The following is a 15,441-nucleotide window of genomic DNA, read 5'->3' on the forward strand; positions in this document are numbered from 1 at the left end:
CACACTTAAACGGTAAAGCAAACAAATCGCCCGCGGCAAAGATGGCAGACATGGCAACAAAAGCCAGCACGGTGCTTCCGGCTGAGATACTCCTGGGATTGGCCAGCCGCACGCGTCGCGACTCCCTTTTCCCAATCCCATTGGCGAAGACCCGGAATGGGTTGGGCAGTTTTCCCAATCCACTCTGCGAAGGAGGGACGGCCGCTTTTCCATTGGCCAGCGCGCCGTGACGAAACGACCAATGAGAAGCGGCGCTGATTTGGCGCCCAGTTTGAGCGGAGGCGGCCCGTGGGTACTGCCGTTTCTCCGCCGCTTCCCCGCCGCTCTCGCGCTGCCGCCATGTTCATCTCCGACTGCCGCCGGGAGTTTTACGACGTGATTGTCAGCCAGGTGCGAGCGGCGGGCCGCGACCGGGGAGGGGGCGGTGTCACCCCGGGCGTCCAGGCGGCGGGCGGAGTTGTCTCCCCTCAGGCCGCGCCCCGCGGGGCTGCGGCGGTTCCCGCCACCTCACGGAGCGGGGACGGTGCCGGAGCGTCCCCAGATCTGTCGGCGGCGACTGAGGCGCTCCGGTCCTTTTGGGGCCGCGGGGTTGTGGGGGGCGGCGGTGCCCGCGTCCCCTGGGCTGCCGGGGTGGGGGCCGGCGGCGGGGCGCGCCGCAGTCAGGCGGACGTGGGGCCCCGGGCCGCGCCGAGGGCGGCGGGCCCGCCACTCAGCCCGGGGGTGAGGGTACCCTTCCCGAGCGCGTCTGCGGCCTTGGAAGCCCGACCCAAAGCTGCTGCCAGTGCGACGGGGTCTCGCCGGAGGTTTTACGTGCAGTTCACCTCCTTTCTCGCGAGTGCTTTTGGTATTCTGGATCTTTTGTTTAATCAAGACATCTCTAGAGCTACTTCTTTTTCTTTGTATCTTTTTATCCGTTTTGATGTTGTTGTCCCAGACACTGAATCTTATATTCTGGCTCCTTTGAGGTTTCTCTTGCAGTCTTTCTTGTAGCCGGTCTGGTCGGCTACTTTCATTTTTTACCCACAGTTTGCTTAACTTTGTTCAGAGTGGATGTGTACACTGAAGTGGTAAAACTTTTGTTGGACAGTCTTTTAGTATTTCTACCTGTGAAACTATATTATGGATTGCGCAAACGAAAGCATTTCCCTCAAGTTCTCCAACTGTAAGCAAAATCTCAAAAAAAACCCCAAAAAAACAAAAAAAACACCCCCAAAGCCGAAAAAACACCAGTTAAATTGTTTTGCTTAAATCAAGGTTATTTCAGGAGTTGCCTTGCTCCTATTTTTGCCACAGATTTTCTTTAGTCAAAAGTGTTCCAGATCCTATGCTGAAAACTTAGGCCTTTCCAGACATGATGAAAATAGTTGTAGGGCTGACTAGGTTTGAACCTTCAAAATTATGTGCTGCTCATAGGAGTCTGAATAATTACGTTTCCTCAAAGCAGCTGACATATTTTGGGCATGTGAAGTTGTTCATATTTACAGGGATCCGAATCAGTTAATTTTGTTTGAAGTGTCCATTCAGAAGCAATCCTGGTTTATGCTTATGACGACCTCTGCCTAAATTTCTTACTTTCTGGTCTCACACTGATCTACGCATTTTGTGTACCAGCACATTAGATTTGGTGCCTATGTTAATATATTAATACTGTTACTCTATTATTTTTGCAGCGTGTTCTTCTTCTTGTTGCTTCAGATGTTGATGCATTATGTGCTTGTAAAATACTCCAAGTAAGTCTTTGTTCATTATTACTGTAGGCTAACAGTAAAAGAAAAAAGGCCCTGGGATCCTTTTAATAGGTTTGAGCTGGGGAAGGCTGAAGGTTTAATCTGCTTTTGTAACTTATTTTTTCCATGACACTGAAAACTGGTAAGTCATACTCCCAATGTTCATGTAGATTTGTCATTTGGGATGTCTTCAAGATAAAGATTCGTATGAAATAGAATTATAGTATGGTATAACATTGTAGAAGAGGTTGTTTCCTCTCACCTTTGCTAAAAGCTGTTTGCTTTGTTTCAGGCTTTGTTTCAATGTGATCACGTGCAGTATACCCTCGTCCCAGTATCTGGATGGCAAGAACTTGAAACTGCCTTTCTCGAGCATAAAGATCAGGTGAAAAAATACTGTGAATTTTTTGAGTTGCAGCTCATATAGACATTCACCTCTTCTCTTTCCCCAACTTAAATTGTTAGCTCTTAAACTATTGTTATTGGTTAGCTCAAAACAGTGGTTAAATTTTAACATACCAGTAACAAACTTGTCAAGTTTTTACATCAGCGCAAACTAATGTCCTATAATTTTGATGGAGTCAAATTAAGTTTGCACACATTTCGAGATATAAAAGCTGGTGGTATTGGATGTCCAACATCCCCAAATTTGGTGTTTTATCTTACAAATTTTTTTCCTCTTCAGAGGCATCAAATGTCAGAAAGTAAATACAAGTTTTGGCAGTGATGAGTGCTTTGGAGGTTTTGTAAAGGTGTTTTCAGTATTCTGTATTTCTTGCTAATTGAAGTTAAAGGCATGCATTCTTTTTTTTTTTTCCCTTTTTCTTCTTGCTTTTGTTTGCAGTTCAAATATTTTGTTCTTATTAATTGTGGTGCCAATGTTGACCTTCTGGAGATCTTGCAGCCTGAAGAAGACACTTTTTTTTTTGTATGTGACAGCCACAGACCAATCAATATAGTGAATGTTTACAATGACACACAGGTAAACACTTTTCTTTCATAATAAAATTCTTTGCATAATGTGGTGGTGGGTGGTGTAGTGCTTTTCTATGTTTTGCTGAACGGCTTACAGTGTTAGCTAGTAGGTCAGGAAGCAGTATTAATGGGTATCTGCAGTAGTAGTGTACATGATCAGAAAAAAATCTGTTTTCAGTAATAAAACATATACCATTAGCAGTGTGATAGTTACCAATAGTAACCACCTGTTAATCCTGTTGCTATAAATCAAACTACTACAAATCAGAGCATAAACATCCTCCTAAATGTAACGTATTATCGCTCAGCGTCTAGCAACACCTAGAATTTGAGTATTAAGCACAAATTATTTGACAACATGACTTTAACAAGCGTAGAAAATGATAATTCTTTCAGTAATGCTGTAACAAAGGAATACCTTTTTTTACTCTCATTTTGTATAAGTATGATCTCTGTATTAAAAAGTGACATTTTTGTTATACCAGGAGTCAGTCATAGCCAAAATCAATTTTTAGTTTCTCTTACTAAGTATCTGAAATATTCTCATTTGTCATTCGAAATGTGTTTTAATCGCTAAATAAGATACTTTATTTAAAATAAATTTTTTATTGCTAGATTAAGCTGTTAGTTAAACAAGATGATGATCTCGATGTTCCTGCTTATGATGATATCTTCAGAGATGAAGAGGATGAAGAAGAGGACTCGGAGAATGAAAGTGATGGGTCAGAACCTTCAGAGAAACGTAGACGTTTTGAAGAGGTCAGTTTCTGCTACTTTGTTGTGAAAAAAAGGAAAATAAAACCGTTATTACGTATACTTTACATCATCATAATAATGACATTTGCGTTTAAAAACTATATTCTATTAGATCACAAATTCAAGTGTAAGATTTAAAAATAATCTACTACAACCAGTAGAGTTTCACATACACAAAATGTTTATTTATCTGAACTGCACAGAAATATTTTCTCCTTATAAAAAAACATGTTTTGAATTTGATTATGCATAATGCTGTCTTTGTGTAACCAGTGAGCTGAAGAGATCTATCTCTGATTATGTGCTCTGGGCTTTTCAGTCTAGCAAAACAACTTATTTAGATAATAAACTTTTTTTTTAATAATTGCTTGAGAAGATAGAAGCTCACAAATAATTTAGCAAAACATTTTGTCAGTCCTCGTAACAGTGAACTAACAAAAATAGTAGACATAAAAAATTAAATTTGCTATATATTATTTGTAGCATATTTTCTATTTATACTGTACAAGGAAGCAAAGGCACGAGTCTAGCAATATTAAGAAACAATTAAATATAAAGACATTCTGAGATTTAATATATATTTCATATTCTTTTTCTGTTAACATTGTACATTTTTTCCTGCTAATCAACAAAGGGCGCTAACTCAGCAAAAGCATTTGTCAGAAATTCAAAGGAAAATCTATAAATAGTATACGCAAAAGCTATTCTCGAATCTGTTACATATTTCACAAAGACCTTTTTGATTTCTTTGAGTTTTCAAGCTGATGATGCTAATTGAGTGCCTCTTTTTCTGAGCTTCAATAATTATATCATCTTTATTTTTCGTCAGTGTCATTTTTATGTTATAGAATGGTAGGATGCAATGTTGCTAGTGTTGAAAATACTGTGTACTGGACCTTTTATTTGTGAAGCTGAACTAAATAAATGCTAGCACAAAGATGCCATGACTTTATAAAAGTGTGTTGCTTGGAAAAATATTTGATAATAATACTTTTCTCGTTAGATGTTGATAGGAATAATTCTTATTTTTAATGAAGACTTAGTCATTGAAGTATCTGGATAGGTGCTAATCTACTAGAGTGTTTTTTCTAGCTTTTTAACATCCAAATTAATTTACAGGATGTAATAGAGAGAACAATGAAAAGACGACAAAGGCGAGAATGGGAGGCACGCAGGTGTGTTTAACTTTTTTTTTTGTTGCTTGCATCTCTTGTTCTTTGATTAAAATCTTGTTGAGAATACAAAAACATGATACTATGCTCCTTGATTTGCAAGTTCTAACTTTATTCAGAAAGTGGAGAGAGAGATTTACTATATAGAAATAAAACATTTAAATGGAGGATAGTTGTAAATAGCAATTTATAAATTTGAGTAGCAGTAGGTGCATTGCTTCACTTTTAAGTGAAGCTGTAGGATTCTTATCTTGTCTATCTTAGGGTGAGATTTGTGCTTCTGTTTTCTTCCTTTACAATCCCACTATTGCCAATAGGAATGAGCAGGAACAAATCAGATAAGAAAATGGGATTTGAGGAATAATGAGTTAATAAATCTTTTACTTTATGAGTACATTTCAGTGTGGTTTCCACATTGCTACTAAAATCTAATTGCCTTGCAGAAAAACAATTTCTAGCCCAGGTTTAATTTTTTTTAATTGCCAAAATGAAATTTAAATATTATTTTACAATTCCTGTCTTTTATTTTTAATTGGATCCAATGACCAGTTCACCACTTAGTCAAATGTGGGGGGTTTTTTTTCCCTTTTTAGACGAGAAATTCTTTTTGATTATGAGCAATATGAATACCATGGGACCTCAGTAAGTATAAACTTTTGTTTGCCACAAAAACACAAGGTGCCAATGTAAAGGTAATTGGACAATAGCTGATGGTATAATTATTTAATACAATGTTATAATTATCTAATAATACTATACATTATAATAATATTGTTATAGCCTGTTATTTTTATATCTTATTGTTGTACATATATTTTATATATAAGTAGTTTGACTTAGCAGTTTAAAGTTTTGTGGTTGTGTACATCCAATTTTACCATTGATGAATTAGATATGTCACAGAAACAATACTGGTAAACTGGCAGACAACATCCAACTGAGTCACAGTGGCTAGTGGGATGTTAACAGTGGGGGGAAATTATAAACCGGAACTATTAACATTTTTGTTGTCTGATATCTTCAATGCTGGTATAAAAAAAATTATGATACTGGAATTTTTTTAGATCTTGACAAAAGTATCTATCTAGGCCCAAAATACTCCTGCAAAAAGACTTTAGCATGTAGGGAGCTTGTTTGCCTTTCAAAGTTTTCAAAGTGTCAGGATAGTTCAAACTTAATGCTTAGGACATCACACTGTTCTTTCTGTCATTTGGCCTCCTGTCTGATAATTTTTATATTTTGTTAAGTGCTGCTTTATATATAATGCAGGTTTGCAGAGCTGTATAAAATATTTTTCTTTCTACTTAGTGTCTTAGAAGGTAAGATGCTGACAGATTGTCAGACTTGAGTGTGATTTCTAGAGCTTCAGTAGCATGCTAGTACTTGGCAAATTTAACTGTGTTCTATTTGTTTAATGAAGTAAGAGTTTTGCATTCATTTATCCTCTCTTTCTGCTTTTTCCTCATATAGTCTGCTATGGTGATGTTTGATCTGGCGTGGATTATGTCTAAAGACTTGAATGACATGTTGTGGTATGTTTTCGTTATAATTTTTCAGAGGCTAGAAGCTTAATCCCATAGTAAAGAGAGGCAAGATTTTATTTCCATATGATGTTCCAGTTTATTTTGTGAGTGGATGTATGTCTTGAATTGGAGGACACATCTGTGTAAATTAATTATAAGCAACCAATAGATTTTGCATGGAAAAAGGGAGGATGGTACTGTATGTGTATGTTTGCTAAAGAGGGAATAATCATATATAGCTTAGAGCTTTGTTATTAACTTCTATGTACATTCGGTGAACAGTGTTTCTGACTTGTTCTGCTACATACTGAGAGGGTCAAGTATAATATACTGTACTGGAATATTTTTTGTTGTAACTTTTTTTTCCCTTTTCTCCCTGCCCCGCCCCCCCCCCCCCTTCCAATTTTAGGTGGGCTATTGTTGGCCTAACAGATCAATGGGTCCAAGAAAAAATCACTCAGTAAGAAAGATTTTTTTAAAATTTATCTTTATTATTATTTTTTATCTATCTATCTTTTCTTTTTTTTTTTTTTAGGCGTAACTAATAGCAATTAATAGATATCAGGAAACATATAGGAATTAATATAATACAAGATAATTAATAAACAGTGACATTAAATATCTTAATGACTGAATGTGATCTGATGCCTTCCAAAAATGGGAATATACATCAGAAAAACAGTATTTTCCTTTTCTACTCTTTAGCATTTTTAAACTAACTTTATTATTCGCAAAATTATAAAACAATCACTTCTGATCTGGGAAGAAATGGTGTTTCATAGTAGTTTATATAAATATGACCTTGATACAGTTTTATTAAAGGAAAAAAATTGTATGTTCTATATCCTCCAGCTTCCTTTCCAGTTTTAGTTAACAAGTTTCAGATTTTCTCCTGTTCTTCTTTTTTCTTTTTTCTTATTTCCTACTAGATACCATCAGAATTCTAGTAGTACATATGTAGACTTTAATTGTGGTGTTCTATTGTTACTAATACACTGATGTTTTTAAGGAGATAAATGTAATAAGCAACTAATTTAACTGGTCAGTCTATCTGTCTCTCTGTATAGGTTTTGTTTTAGCTTTAATTGCCTGAGTGTATGGCTGAATATTGAAATAACATTATTTAACAAGTTGGCTTGGGTTTTTTTAAGATGTATCTGCAGTTTTCATGCTGTTGACTGGCCAATGTGTAATTTTTAGAAAGCATTTTTGTATTCTCATAATCAAGTATCAAAATACACAGGAAGAAAGTGAAGTAACAAAATTGGTTTTGTTTAAGAATGAAGTACGTGACTGATATTGGAATCCTACAGCGTCATGTGTCTCGCCATAACCACCGCAATGAAGATGAGGAAAATTCTCTGTCAATTGATTGCATGCGAATAGCATTTGAATACGAGTATCCTTGCATATGATCTGGGGAAAATGAACTCTACCCACTTGGTGAACCCAAGTTGAGTGTTTATCTAGGGGAAAAAAATCCCAGCACCATCCTGCTGCTGAAAATGGAATTAAAAGAAATGGAAATTTGAATGTTTTGTTGAATATGAATCCCTCTTTCGGTAGCTCACGTAGCTTCAGTTCAGTTTAACCTTTTGGAATTAGTTACAAGTCAATGTTGCTTGTCTTGTGTTACGTGCACCTGCAGCTTCTAACCGTATCTTATGTAATACAGAGATGCAATATATAAGGGCAACTGAAGACTTGCATACCAGTTGTGGAGTTTTGTTACTATTTGTAACTTCAAATGATATATGTGTTTGTAAGTAAGTATTTTCCATAATTCCTGTTCAGTCTGCGCCTGGCACTTTATCAGCACTGGTCTCTATATGAAAGTCTCTGTAACACTTCATATACCTCTGCTAGCCTTAAGCTGTGGTCCGTACAAGGGCAGAAGAGGCTCCAGGAGTTTTTGGCTGACATGGGGTGAGTTATAAAAATCTGAGTCTTGATTAAAGGGTAATTTTTTCAAAGAATTATGGAGAAATATCGATAATATAGCTTGCGACTAATCAACTAGTTAGTTTTTAAATATGATTGTGGGGCTCTGAGTAGATTGTAGTGTCTCTTTGAGTTGAGTTATGCAACTTGTGTCTTGGTATACAAGGAATACTTCAGATGTATGCCTTTATGGAATAGTAGATTAGTAAGTAACCTACGCTTTCTCACATCTGCTCTTCAATGACTAAAGAAAAAAGAACACAAACAAGCTTAGTCAGACTTAACTTGCTAAATTATCTAATATTAAGAAAGCCTTATGAAAGGAAGGCAAAATATTTGTTTCTTCTGGCAAATACCTATCAATGTATTTTTTCCTCATGTTTTTAGTTTGCCTTTGAAGCAAGTGAAACAGAAGTTTAATTCCATGGACATGTCTTTAAAAGAAAATCTTCGGGAAATGATTGAAGAATCTGCAAACAAGTTTGGGTAAATTGTTTTAAATACAAATGCTTTATCTGAAAATGCTTTTCAATTAAGTTCAAATATTTTTGAGGATGTAACATCTTGTTTTAAAAAATATGGGGTTTAGATTGACAAAGTAATATTGGGCTTGTTGCAATGTTAGGGTATGATTTGTCTTCATGTTCTTAACATTAACATATTGAGGAGGTGGCTGGTCAATGTTGATAATGCTGATAATGTTAATAATTACTGGGTTTATCTCATTTTGCAGAATGAAGGATTTAAGAGTTCAGACCTTTAGCATTCACTTTGGCTTTAAGAACAAGTTCTCAGCAAGTGATATAGTTTATGCAACAGCTTCTCTCATGGAGAATATAGAGAAAGAGGGGCCCGAAACAACCAATTTCATTAAAGCTTTGGACAGTCTCTCCAGGTACTGAAAGTATGTCTCTTCATTCTTTTACAATTTTATTTAGGAAACATGGGTTTCACGTCTAAAAGATGCATTGAAACTTCATGAGCCGTTGAAGAAAAATCAAAATATCCCTGTGAATAGTGTTTAGTGAGGTCTCACTTTTGTGTGAAAAGCTTTATTTTTATATGAAAGTGTTTGTTTTTATTATTTCTGTTGCAGGGGTAACCTGGACAAACTGCACCAAGGACTGGACCTAGCCAAAAAGCAGTTACGTGCCATTCAGCAGACAGTAGCCAGCTGTATTTGCACCAACCTTGTAATTTCTCAGGGGCCTTTTCTCTATTGCTCTCTCATGGAGGTCAGAATTCTAGTTTTTGGCTGTCATATTTGTCAGTGTCATAGTTGAATAACGCTGTTTTCCTAACTGCTTGACAGGAAGAATCAGTCCTCCCTAGGTGGGGAGGGCTTCATATCAAAGTCAAGTGGGTGAGATCAAATTCATCTATTGTTATGGTTCTTGTTAGTGTTCTTTGAGCCACCCAAAACTTTTAGGCTTGTCAGTAGATATTAAAATTAAATAAGTGGAAGAATCATCTTGGATTGTAATAGAAATAATTCTTCTTTTCCTAGGGCACACCAGACGTGAAACTATTTTCCAAGCCAGTGTCTCTGTGCCTGCTTAGTAAATACTTACTCAAATCGTTTGTTTGCTCTGTAAGTAAATCAGAAGGTTTTGACTACCTACTTCCAGCCTGTGTAATAATTATTGTTCTGTTGGATGCTTGCAGTTGATTATTAAAAACATATGAAAATCTTAATAATGTTTTTCTGCTAATTTGTTGGATAATTTTAGCACATCTGTGAATGCTGCTCTAGGAAAGATATCTGACTGGGAGACTTCGTAGCATTAGAAAGAGTTTTCATTACTAAGATTCTTACAATCTAAAATCTGTGTAATTTTGTAAGTTTTGAGGGAGCATATCACTAAATATTTACTTTAAAAAGTTAACCTGACACAAAAAAAGCAATAATGCAGGACTGGTATTTGTTATCTAAAGATTTCTGTGTCTGTTTAAATAAAATCCTCTGATCTTTACAACTAATGTAACTGGAATTAAATTGCATTTATCTTTTGAGCTATTAGTTACACAATTCAGATAAAAATGAGGTTTCAAGATTGAGAATTGCCTTCACAGTGAGCACTTCCTAATTTGTAATGAAATTTATGGTGGTCTATCCTTGTTGCAGCTGTCTGTCCTCATTTTGAAAGTTAGACATGGTGAATAACTAGTCTGCCACTAGGAGCAGGACAGCATTTTTAAAACTCACTGCAAAATATTTACCTTAAAAACAGAACACTTTAAACAAACTTCTGTTTCATTTACTTAAGTGTCTAAAAATGTTAAAATCTTCATAATTATTTTTGTATTTAATGAAATGACAAAATTTGTTAAAGTTGCAGCTTACTGCTGTAAAACAATATGACAGGGGAAAATAATTTCTAGTAAAGACTGTGTTTGTCCATGTTTTATCTGTTGTATTGAAATGTAAAATTTTTATTGAAAAAAACTAAGCCCAGTTCAAGTTTTTAGATATCCATACCTGTAGTTCTTTTGTTGTGGTGTGGTGGTGGGTTTTTTTTGAGAGCTTTTTTCTTTACTGTAAATCGTATCTTGTCTGCCTATATAATTTCTGTGTTAAAATGAATTGTAGGAGGACAATTGACACTTCTTTTGGTCCTTAAAGTTGCTTTTACTGTAAGAAAGAAGGGGATTAAGAGATTATGTGAAGAAACCACCTTCTGTTGAACTGCATTATAGCTGTATCCTGAGATGAATATTTGTAATACTAGCTCGCATGGAGAGCTGAAACAAAATTGTTTCCTGAGTTTTGTCTAACAAAGAGGCTTTCTGACTTCCAGACAAAAAACAAGCGCTGTAAATTGCTGCCACTGATAATGGCTGCTCCAATGGATGTTGAACAGGGAACTGTGATCATGGTGGGGATTCCTCCGGAGACAGAAAGCTCTGACAAAAAGAAGTAAGCATATTGTTTAAAAGTTCTTACTAAAGGTTATCTATAGACTTTTCCTGTCTCTGAAGCAAATATATCTTTCCTGTACCTATTTAACACTGAATATGTTGACTTGAATTGTATCCTTCAAAAACCGACGCTTTTTGCATATGCTATGCATGAGGTACTCTGAGAGAGGATACAGATGTTCCCCAGCTTCCTTGCAAGTTTTTTTTTTCCCCTCCCTCTTAACTATTTCTTTATCTTAAAAGAGAGAGATAGTTCACTGTATGACCCATGACTTCATTTATTAAAGCCTGCAAACTTAAGATTTTTGCACTCGAATAAGTGAGTTGTATGTTGAATACATGGCACATGAAAAACATCTGGAAGACATTTTCAACTCTCAGCAAGGAAAAATTCCATACTTCTACCTTAGTAAATATATCCTTTTCTGTAATGCTCATTTGTATTTCTGTTCATCTTCTAGCTTTTTTGGAAGAGCATTTGAGAAAGCTGCAGACAGTACCAATTCTAGGACTTTACACAACCATTTTGACATGTCAAGTGAGTAATGCTGTCTGTCACTTAACTTCATTCACCAAACAGTCCTTTAGGGGTCAGTGTTTATGCAGCCTCCATAAAGCCCAATGACTGTAGACAATATACTCATTTGTGTAAGTCTTAATGCAAACATCAAGGGTGTGTATGTGATGCACTATTCCTGAGTCTAGTATAAAGCCAAATTACATTATTTCTCAATCTTTTTCTAAGTGCTATCTTGTGCAGAAATTATAAACTGCTAAGCAGACGCTTGCGTATCTCTTCGAGACGATCCACATTTTGCATGGAGTAATGATTTTCATATGTGCACTTCAGTTTAAAATCTATGAGGTTATCTGGGGGGTTTTATATTTAGCAGTCAAGCCAAGTATGGTATGAACGTATTAAGATGCATTTTTTTATTGTCTGTTTGAAAAATGACAGGCAACGAGATTTGCCTATCTTTGTACGTGCTTACAAAAGAGGCAGTTTTTAATAATACATACTTATGCATGCATGTTGAACATACAAAGAAACATTCCTAGATTTAAAAAGTGGCAGCTATGTCATGTAGTGAGCACCTAGAAATCGGAGCTTGCTGAAATCTAAGAGCAAAATAAACCATATGCTTTGCATTTTGTCCAAATAGTTTCTCTTTTTCCTTCTTAAAGTTGATTAAGAATATAAATACATATACTTGGAATTAATATTCTTCAAGTGAGACATCTAATATATCTTTCAGTTATTTGCATCTTGTAATGAAATATTTCGTATTTTAGTAATTGAATTGAAAACAGAAGACCGGAGCAAATTTCTGGATGCGCTTGTTTCTCTCTTGTCCTAATGGTAAGACAGTGTAAGGAGGATTAATTAAAAAAAATACAAATCAAGTTAGTAACCAAATTATATTCGTATATTATCTGTAGAATGTGCTAAGAAAATGCGGCAACTTCTAGTGAAAATATACAATGAAGATACGAGTTTCTTACAAAGGCAATTGTTTTTCTTTTTGGGATGAGGGAGACAACATACAAGCAGAATTTTTTTTTTTTCTCCTTAAGAGATTTATTTAAGTTTTGTCATCCATAAGCTTCTCTTCCATTGTTCTTAACTTTTTGTGGCTTTTTAACTTCAGCTGGAAAAGGACCAGCTGTTTGTATTGTGAAAGAAACGGAGGTATTTGCTAACTGTAGTTGATACTCTGTTACTGACTTTTTATTTTAATTATGATGGCTTGTTTGAGCTCAGGATGGAATCTTGGCCATAGCAGTGCCATTCTTGGCTTTGATGTTGATGTAGAATTTGCATTTTTCTTTCACAGTATTAAGGTTGTAGCCTATGTTAGTGTGTAGTTTTTATCTGGAATAAAGATGGGGACATAAGACTTCATTTGTAGTTGTGACTATTAGGTTCTCACTAGTTCAAAGTCTGTTTTAAAGCTGCTTTAGGGCAAGACAGATTTTACTGTAGATCTGATGAGACTGTCAAATTGTTGCAATTGTCTTCAAATATTCACTGCTTTTCAATGATGAACTATTTTTATTGGCTTGTGTGCGCGTTTATTCTGCAGTGATGGGTGGGGATAGCTTGCTTTCTCCCCGAGAAGCAGCCAAACTCTAAATTGTTTTGTAAAGTCTGTTCAGACAACCTGTAAGACTGTTTAAAAGTATATAAAGTACCTTATGGCTTTTTCATGCCTAGATAAAGATTTAATCTTTAGTATTAATGTGAGGTAATCTCACAAGATTATGGTATATATACGAAAGCAAACAAGTAAGATGAAGACTTTAACAACAGTCTTTGAATGTTGGTACTCCTAGCCAAATGACAGTATGAATGAATTTTTTCAATGGGTATCAAAGCTACAATTTCTTTTTTTCTTCTGTTCACTCAGAAGTTTGAAAGTGGGTCAATAGCTGCAATTGTTGTTTGTTAGACAGCATAGTCATGCATGGCTTCCAAGATTTCTACATCTGTTTGTTTCTTTCTTTCTTTACACTGTGACTACTGATTGTTTCAGTTTGTCTTCTGCCCTTGTTACACAGTGGTGCTTTTTGGCTCCTTGTACTGGAAGCTGAGGAGGATCAGATGCTCTGAAATTATTTCGGATGTTCCAAAGTTCATGGTGCTGCAATTGTGATGTATCCTCTTGCTTTATCTTAAGTGTACCGGTACAGGCCCGGACTGTTGTTTTTATGCCTCTTGGGAGGTCAAAAAGATTTTAACCCTAGCACACAGATATTGAACGCTGCTTCTTTGTAAAGATCCCATCCTCATAATGACAAAAGGTGTCAACTAGGAGTATTTGCAACTTGGACTTCTATTTGTCAAACCTGCTTTTATTAGTGGACATGTTCCTGTGATGTTTAGGTGTTGGCTAATAACAAAAAATAGGTTTTGAAGAAGTTCCATATTTATACTACCATTCAAATGTTCTTTTAAAATTGTCTTGAATACTTTTTATTTATTTTTTTATAAGAAACTTTTTGAAACTCTCCTTGAATTTCTAGAATGTTGAAAGTGGGTTTTAGTACTATCGGGCTGAGGTCTTGTACTTTAATTGAAATAACCATTTTGTGAGACAAGTTTTAAGATTTTAGGGCTTTTAAAATCCAAGTAGTGAGTAACTGCCAAATACCGAATGAAAAATCTGGGGAATTCTGGTGTCAATAAAGCGTTTTTAGTTATGTGTTGTGATACTGTACTGTCACTTGTAGCTTGGCTTTGGGAATAATTTTCCTGGAAAGAGTCTAAAATACTATGATAATTGTGTCTAGACTGTAGTGTTATAAATATTGACAGGCTAGCTCAATCCTTGTCCGTAACAGAGATTTCATTTCACTTTGGTCATATGAAATGGTGTTGTTTATTAGACTTATCCTGCTGTGCATTGGGTGGGTATGTATATGTGTATGTTTGCAATTCTTTTTCTTCTTGCAATGTTTGCTTGAATTCTGTACGACTTTAATGTTTTCATGTGTTATAATGACTATGTAAAGGTTATATATCATTACATCATTCTTTGTACAGATTTTTAATACAGGTTAATTTAATATTAAATGTGATGTAAATGTAGCCAACAGAAAGCTAATTAAACTACATATTTTTATTCAAACAAAAGTTTGGGCTTTCTTTTTCCAAATGTTTTCGTCTTATCTGAGTAAAACCCCTGGGCCAAGCTGCAATGGCCAAAAAGTTGTGCTTCCTAAGATAAACATAATGCCACCTTTTGGTTTTGCATGTTTACTAGGTGGTATTGGCAATAAATAATATCCCGCCTTACCAGCTTACTTTGGGTTTTACAGCATACAGTAATTTTATTACATTTCTGAAGTAGATTACTGTGCTTTAAGTCTGGATTTGGTTTATGTTGTTTTTTTGAACACTGATACCAGTGACAAGTGATGATTACAATGTAAAAGCTAGGAGTCTATGTGACACTTAAGTGCCCTTCTAAGTATTTTCACTTTATCTTTCAGTTGCAAGCTGCTGAGTTAGTCAAGTGAATTTCCTAAATTTGTCTTAAACTTACCTGGCAGAAAAGAATCACTGCCATTTCCACAGCACTAAGTGACTGTAACTTTAGTTCCGCCATAGCATATATTTAGGGCTTTCATGCTTCTAGATGTAAATATCGGAGAAAAACATGGGTATGTGTAGCAGTAAAAACAATGTGCTTCAGTGTGTGAGACCACCTTCATGTATACAGAATGCATAATGTGTGCTGGGTAAAATTGAATTTTTACTTGCACAGTCTGTTTGCTCAGTAAATGCATAAAAGGTCTTGCACATCCTGGATCTCTGACTCATGGTTCAGTGGCCATCTATCAGGAAATCCTAAACAAACAATTAAATTCCCTGTTTTCTCCGTGTACAAAACTTTTGGAGAGGGGGAAAAAATGTTGTGAGGAAGG

At 35.7% G+C, this 15,441-nt stretch overlaps 1 protein-coding gene across 2 annotated transcripts; it reads left to right on the top strand.

Moving 5' to 3' along the window:
* The first annotated feature begins 339 nt into the window (after window positions 1-339).
* CDC45 (cell division cycle 45) lies at window positions 340-12,371 on the top strand. 2 transcript variants are annotated; one of them, XM_059827681.1, is made up of 18 exons: window positions 340-390; window positions 1,671-1,730; window positions 2,020-2,112; window positions 2,572-2,709; window positions 3,318-3,461; window positions 4,578-4,633; window positions 5,224-5,272; window positions 6,101-6,162; window positions 6,563-6,613; window positions 7,433-7,552; window positions 7,948-8,079; window positions 8,482-8,580; window positions 8,828-8,989; window positions 9,191-9,329; window positions 9,602-9,685; window positions 10,893-11,011; window positions 11,475-11,551; window positions 12,307-12,371. In XM_059827681.1, exons 1-18 carry the CDS (start codon window positions 340-342, stop codon window positions 12,369-12,371), a joined length of 1,701 nt encoding a protein of 566 aa, XP_059683664.1. The 2 variants fall into 2 exon arrangements, with proteins under 2 accessions (XP_059683664.1, XP_059683665.1); XM_059827682.1 differs by lacking the exon at window positions 2,572-2,709.
* Window positions 12,372-15,441: the final 3,070 nt, after the last annotated feature.

Source organism: Gavia stellata, chromosome 21 (genome assembly GCF_030936135.1).
Source record: "Gavia stellata isolate bGavSte3 chromosome 21, bGavSte3.hap2, whole genome shotgun sequence".
NCBI lineage: Eukaryota > Metazoa > Chordata > Aves > Gaviiformes > Gaviidae > Gavia > Gavia stellata.

Excerpts from the sequence above, each read along its gene's own strand:
- CDC45 (XM_059827681.1), top strand. The coding sequence starts at position 340 with ATGTTCATCTCCGACTGCCGCCGGGAGTTTTACGACGTGATTGTCAGC. Across the intron at positions 3,462-4,577 it reads AACGTAGACGTTTTGAAGAG|GATGTAATAGAGAGAACAAT; the intron begins GTCAGTTTCTGC and ends ATTAATTTACAG. Across the intron at positions 4,634-5,223 it reads CGAGAATGGGAGGCACGCAG|ACGAGAAATTCTTTTTGATT; the intron begins GTGTGTTTAACT and ends TTCCCTTTTTAG.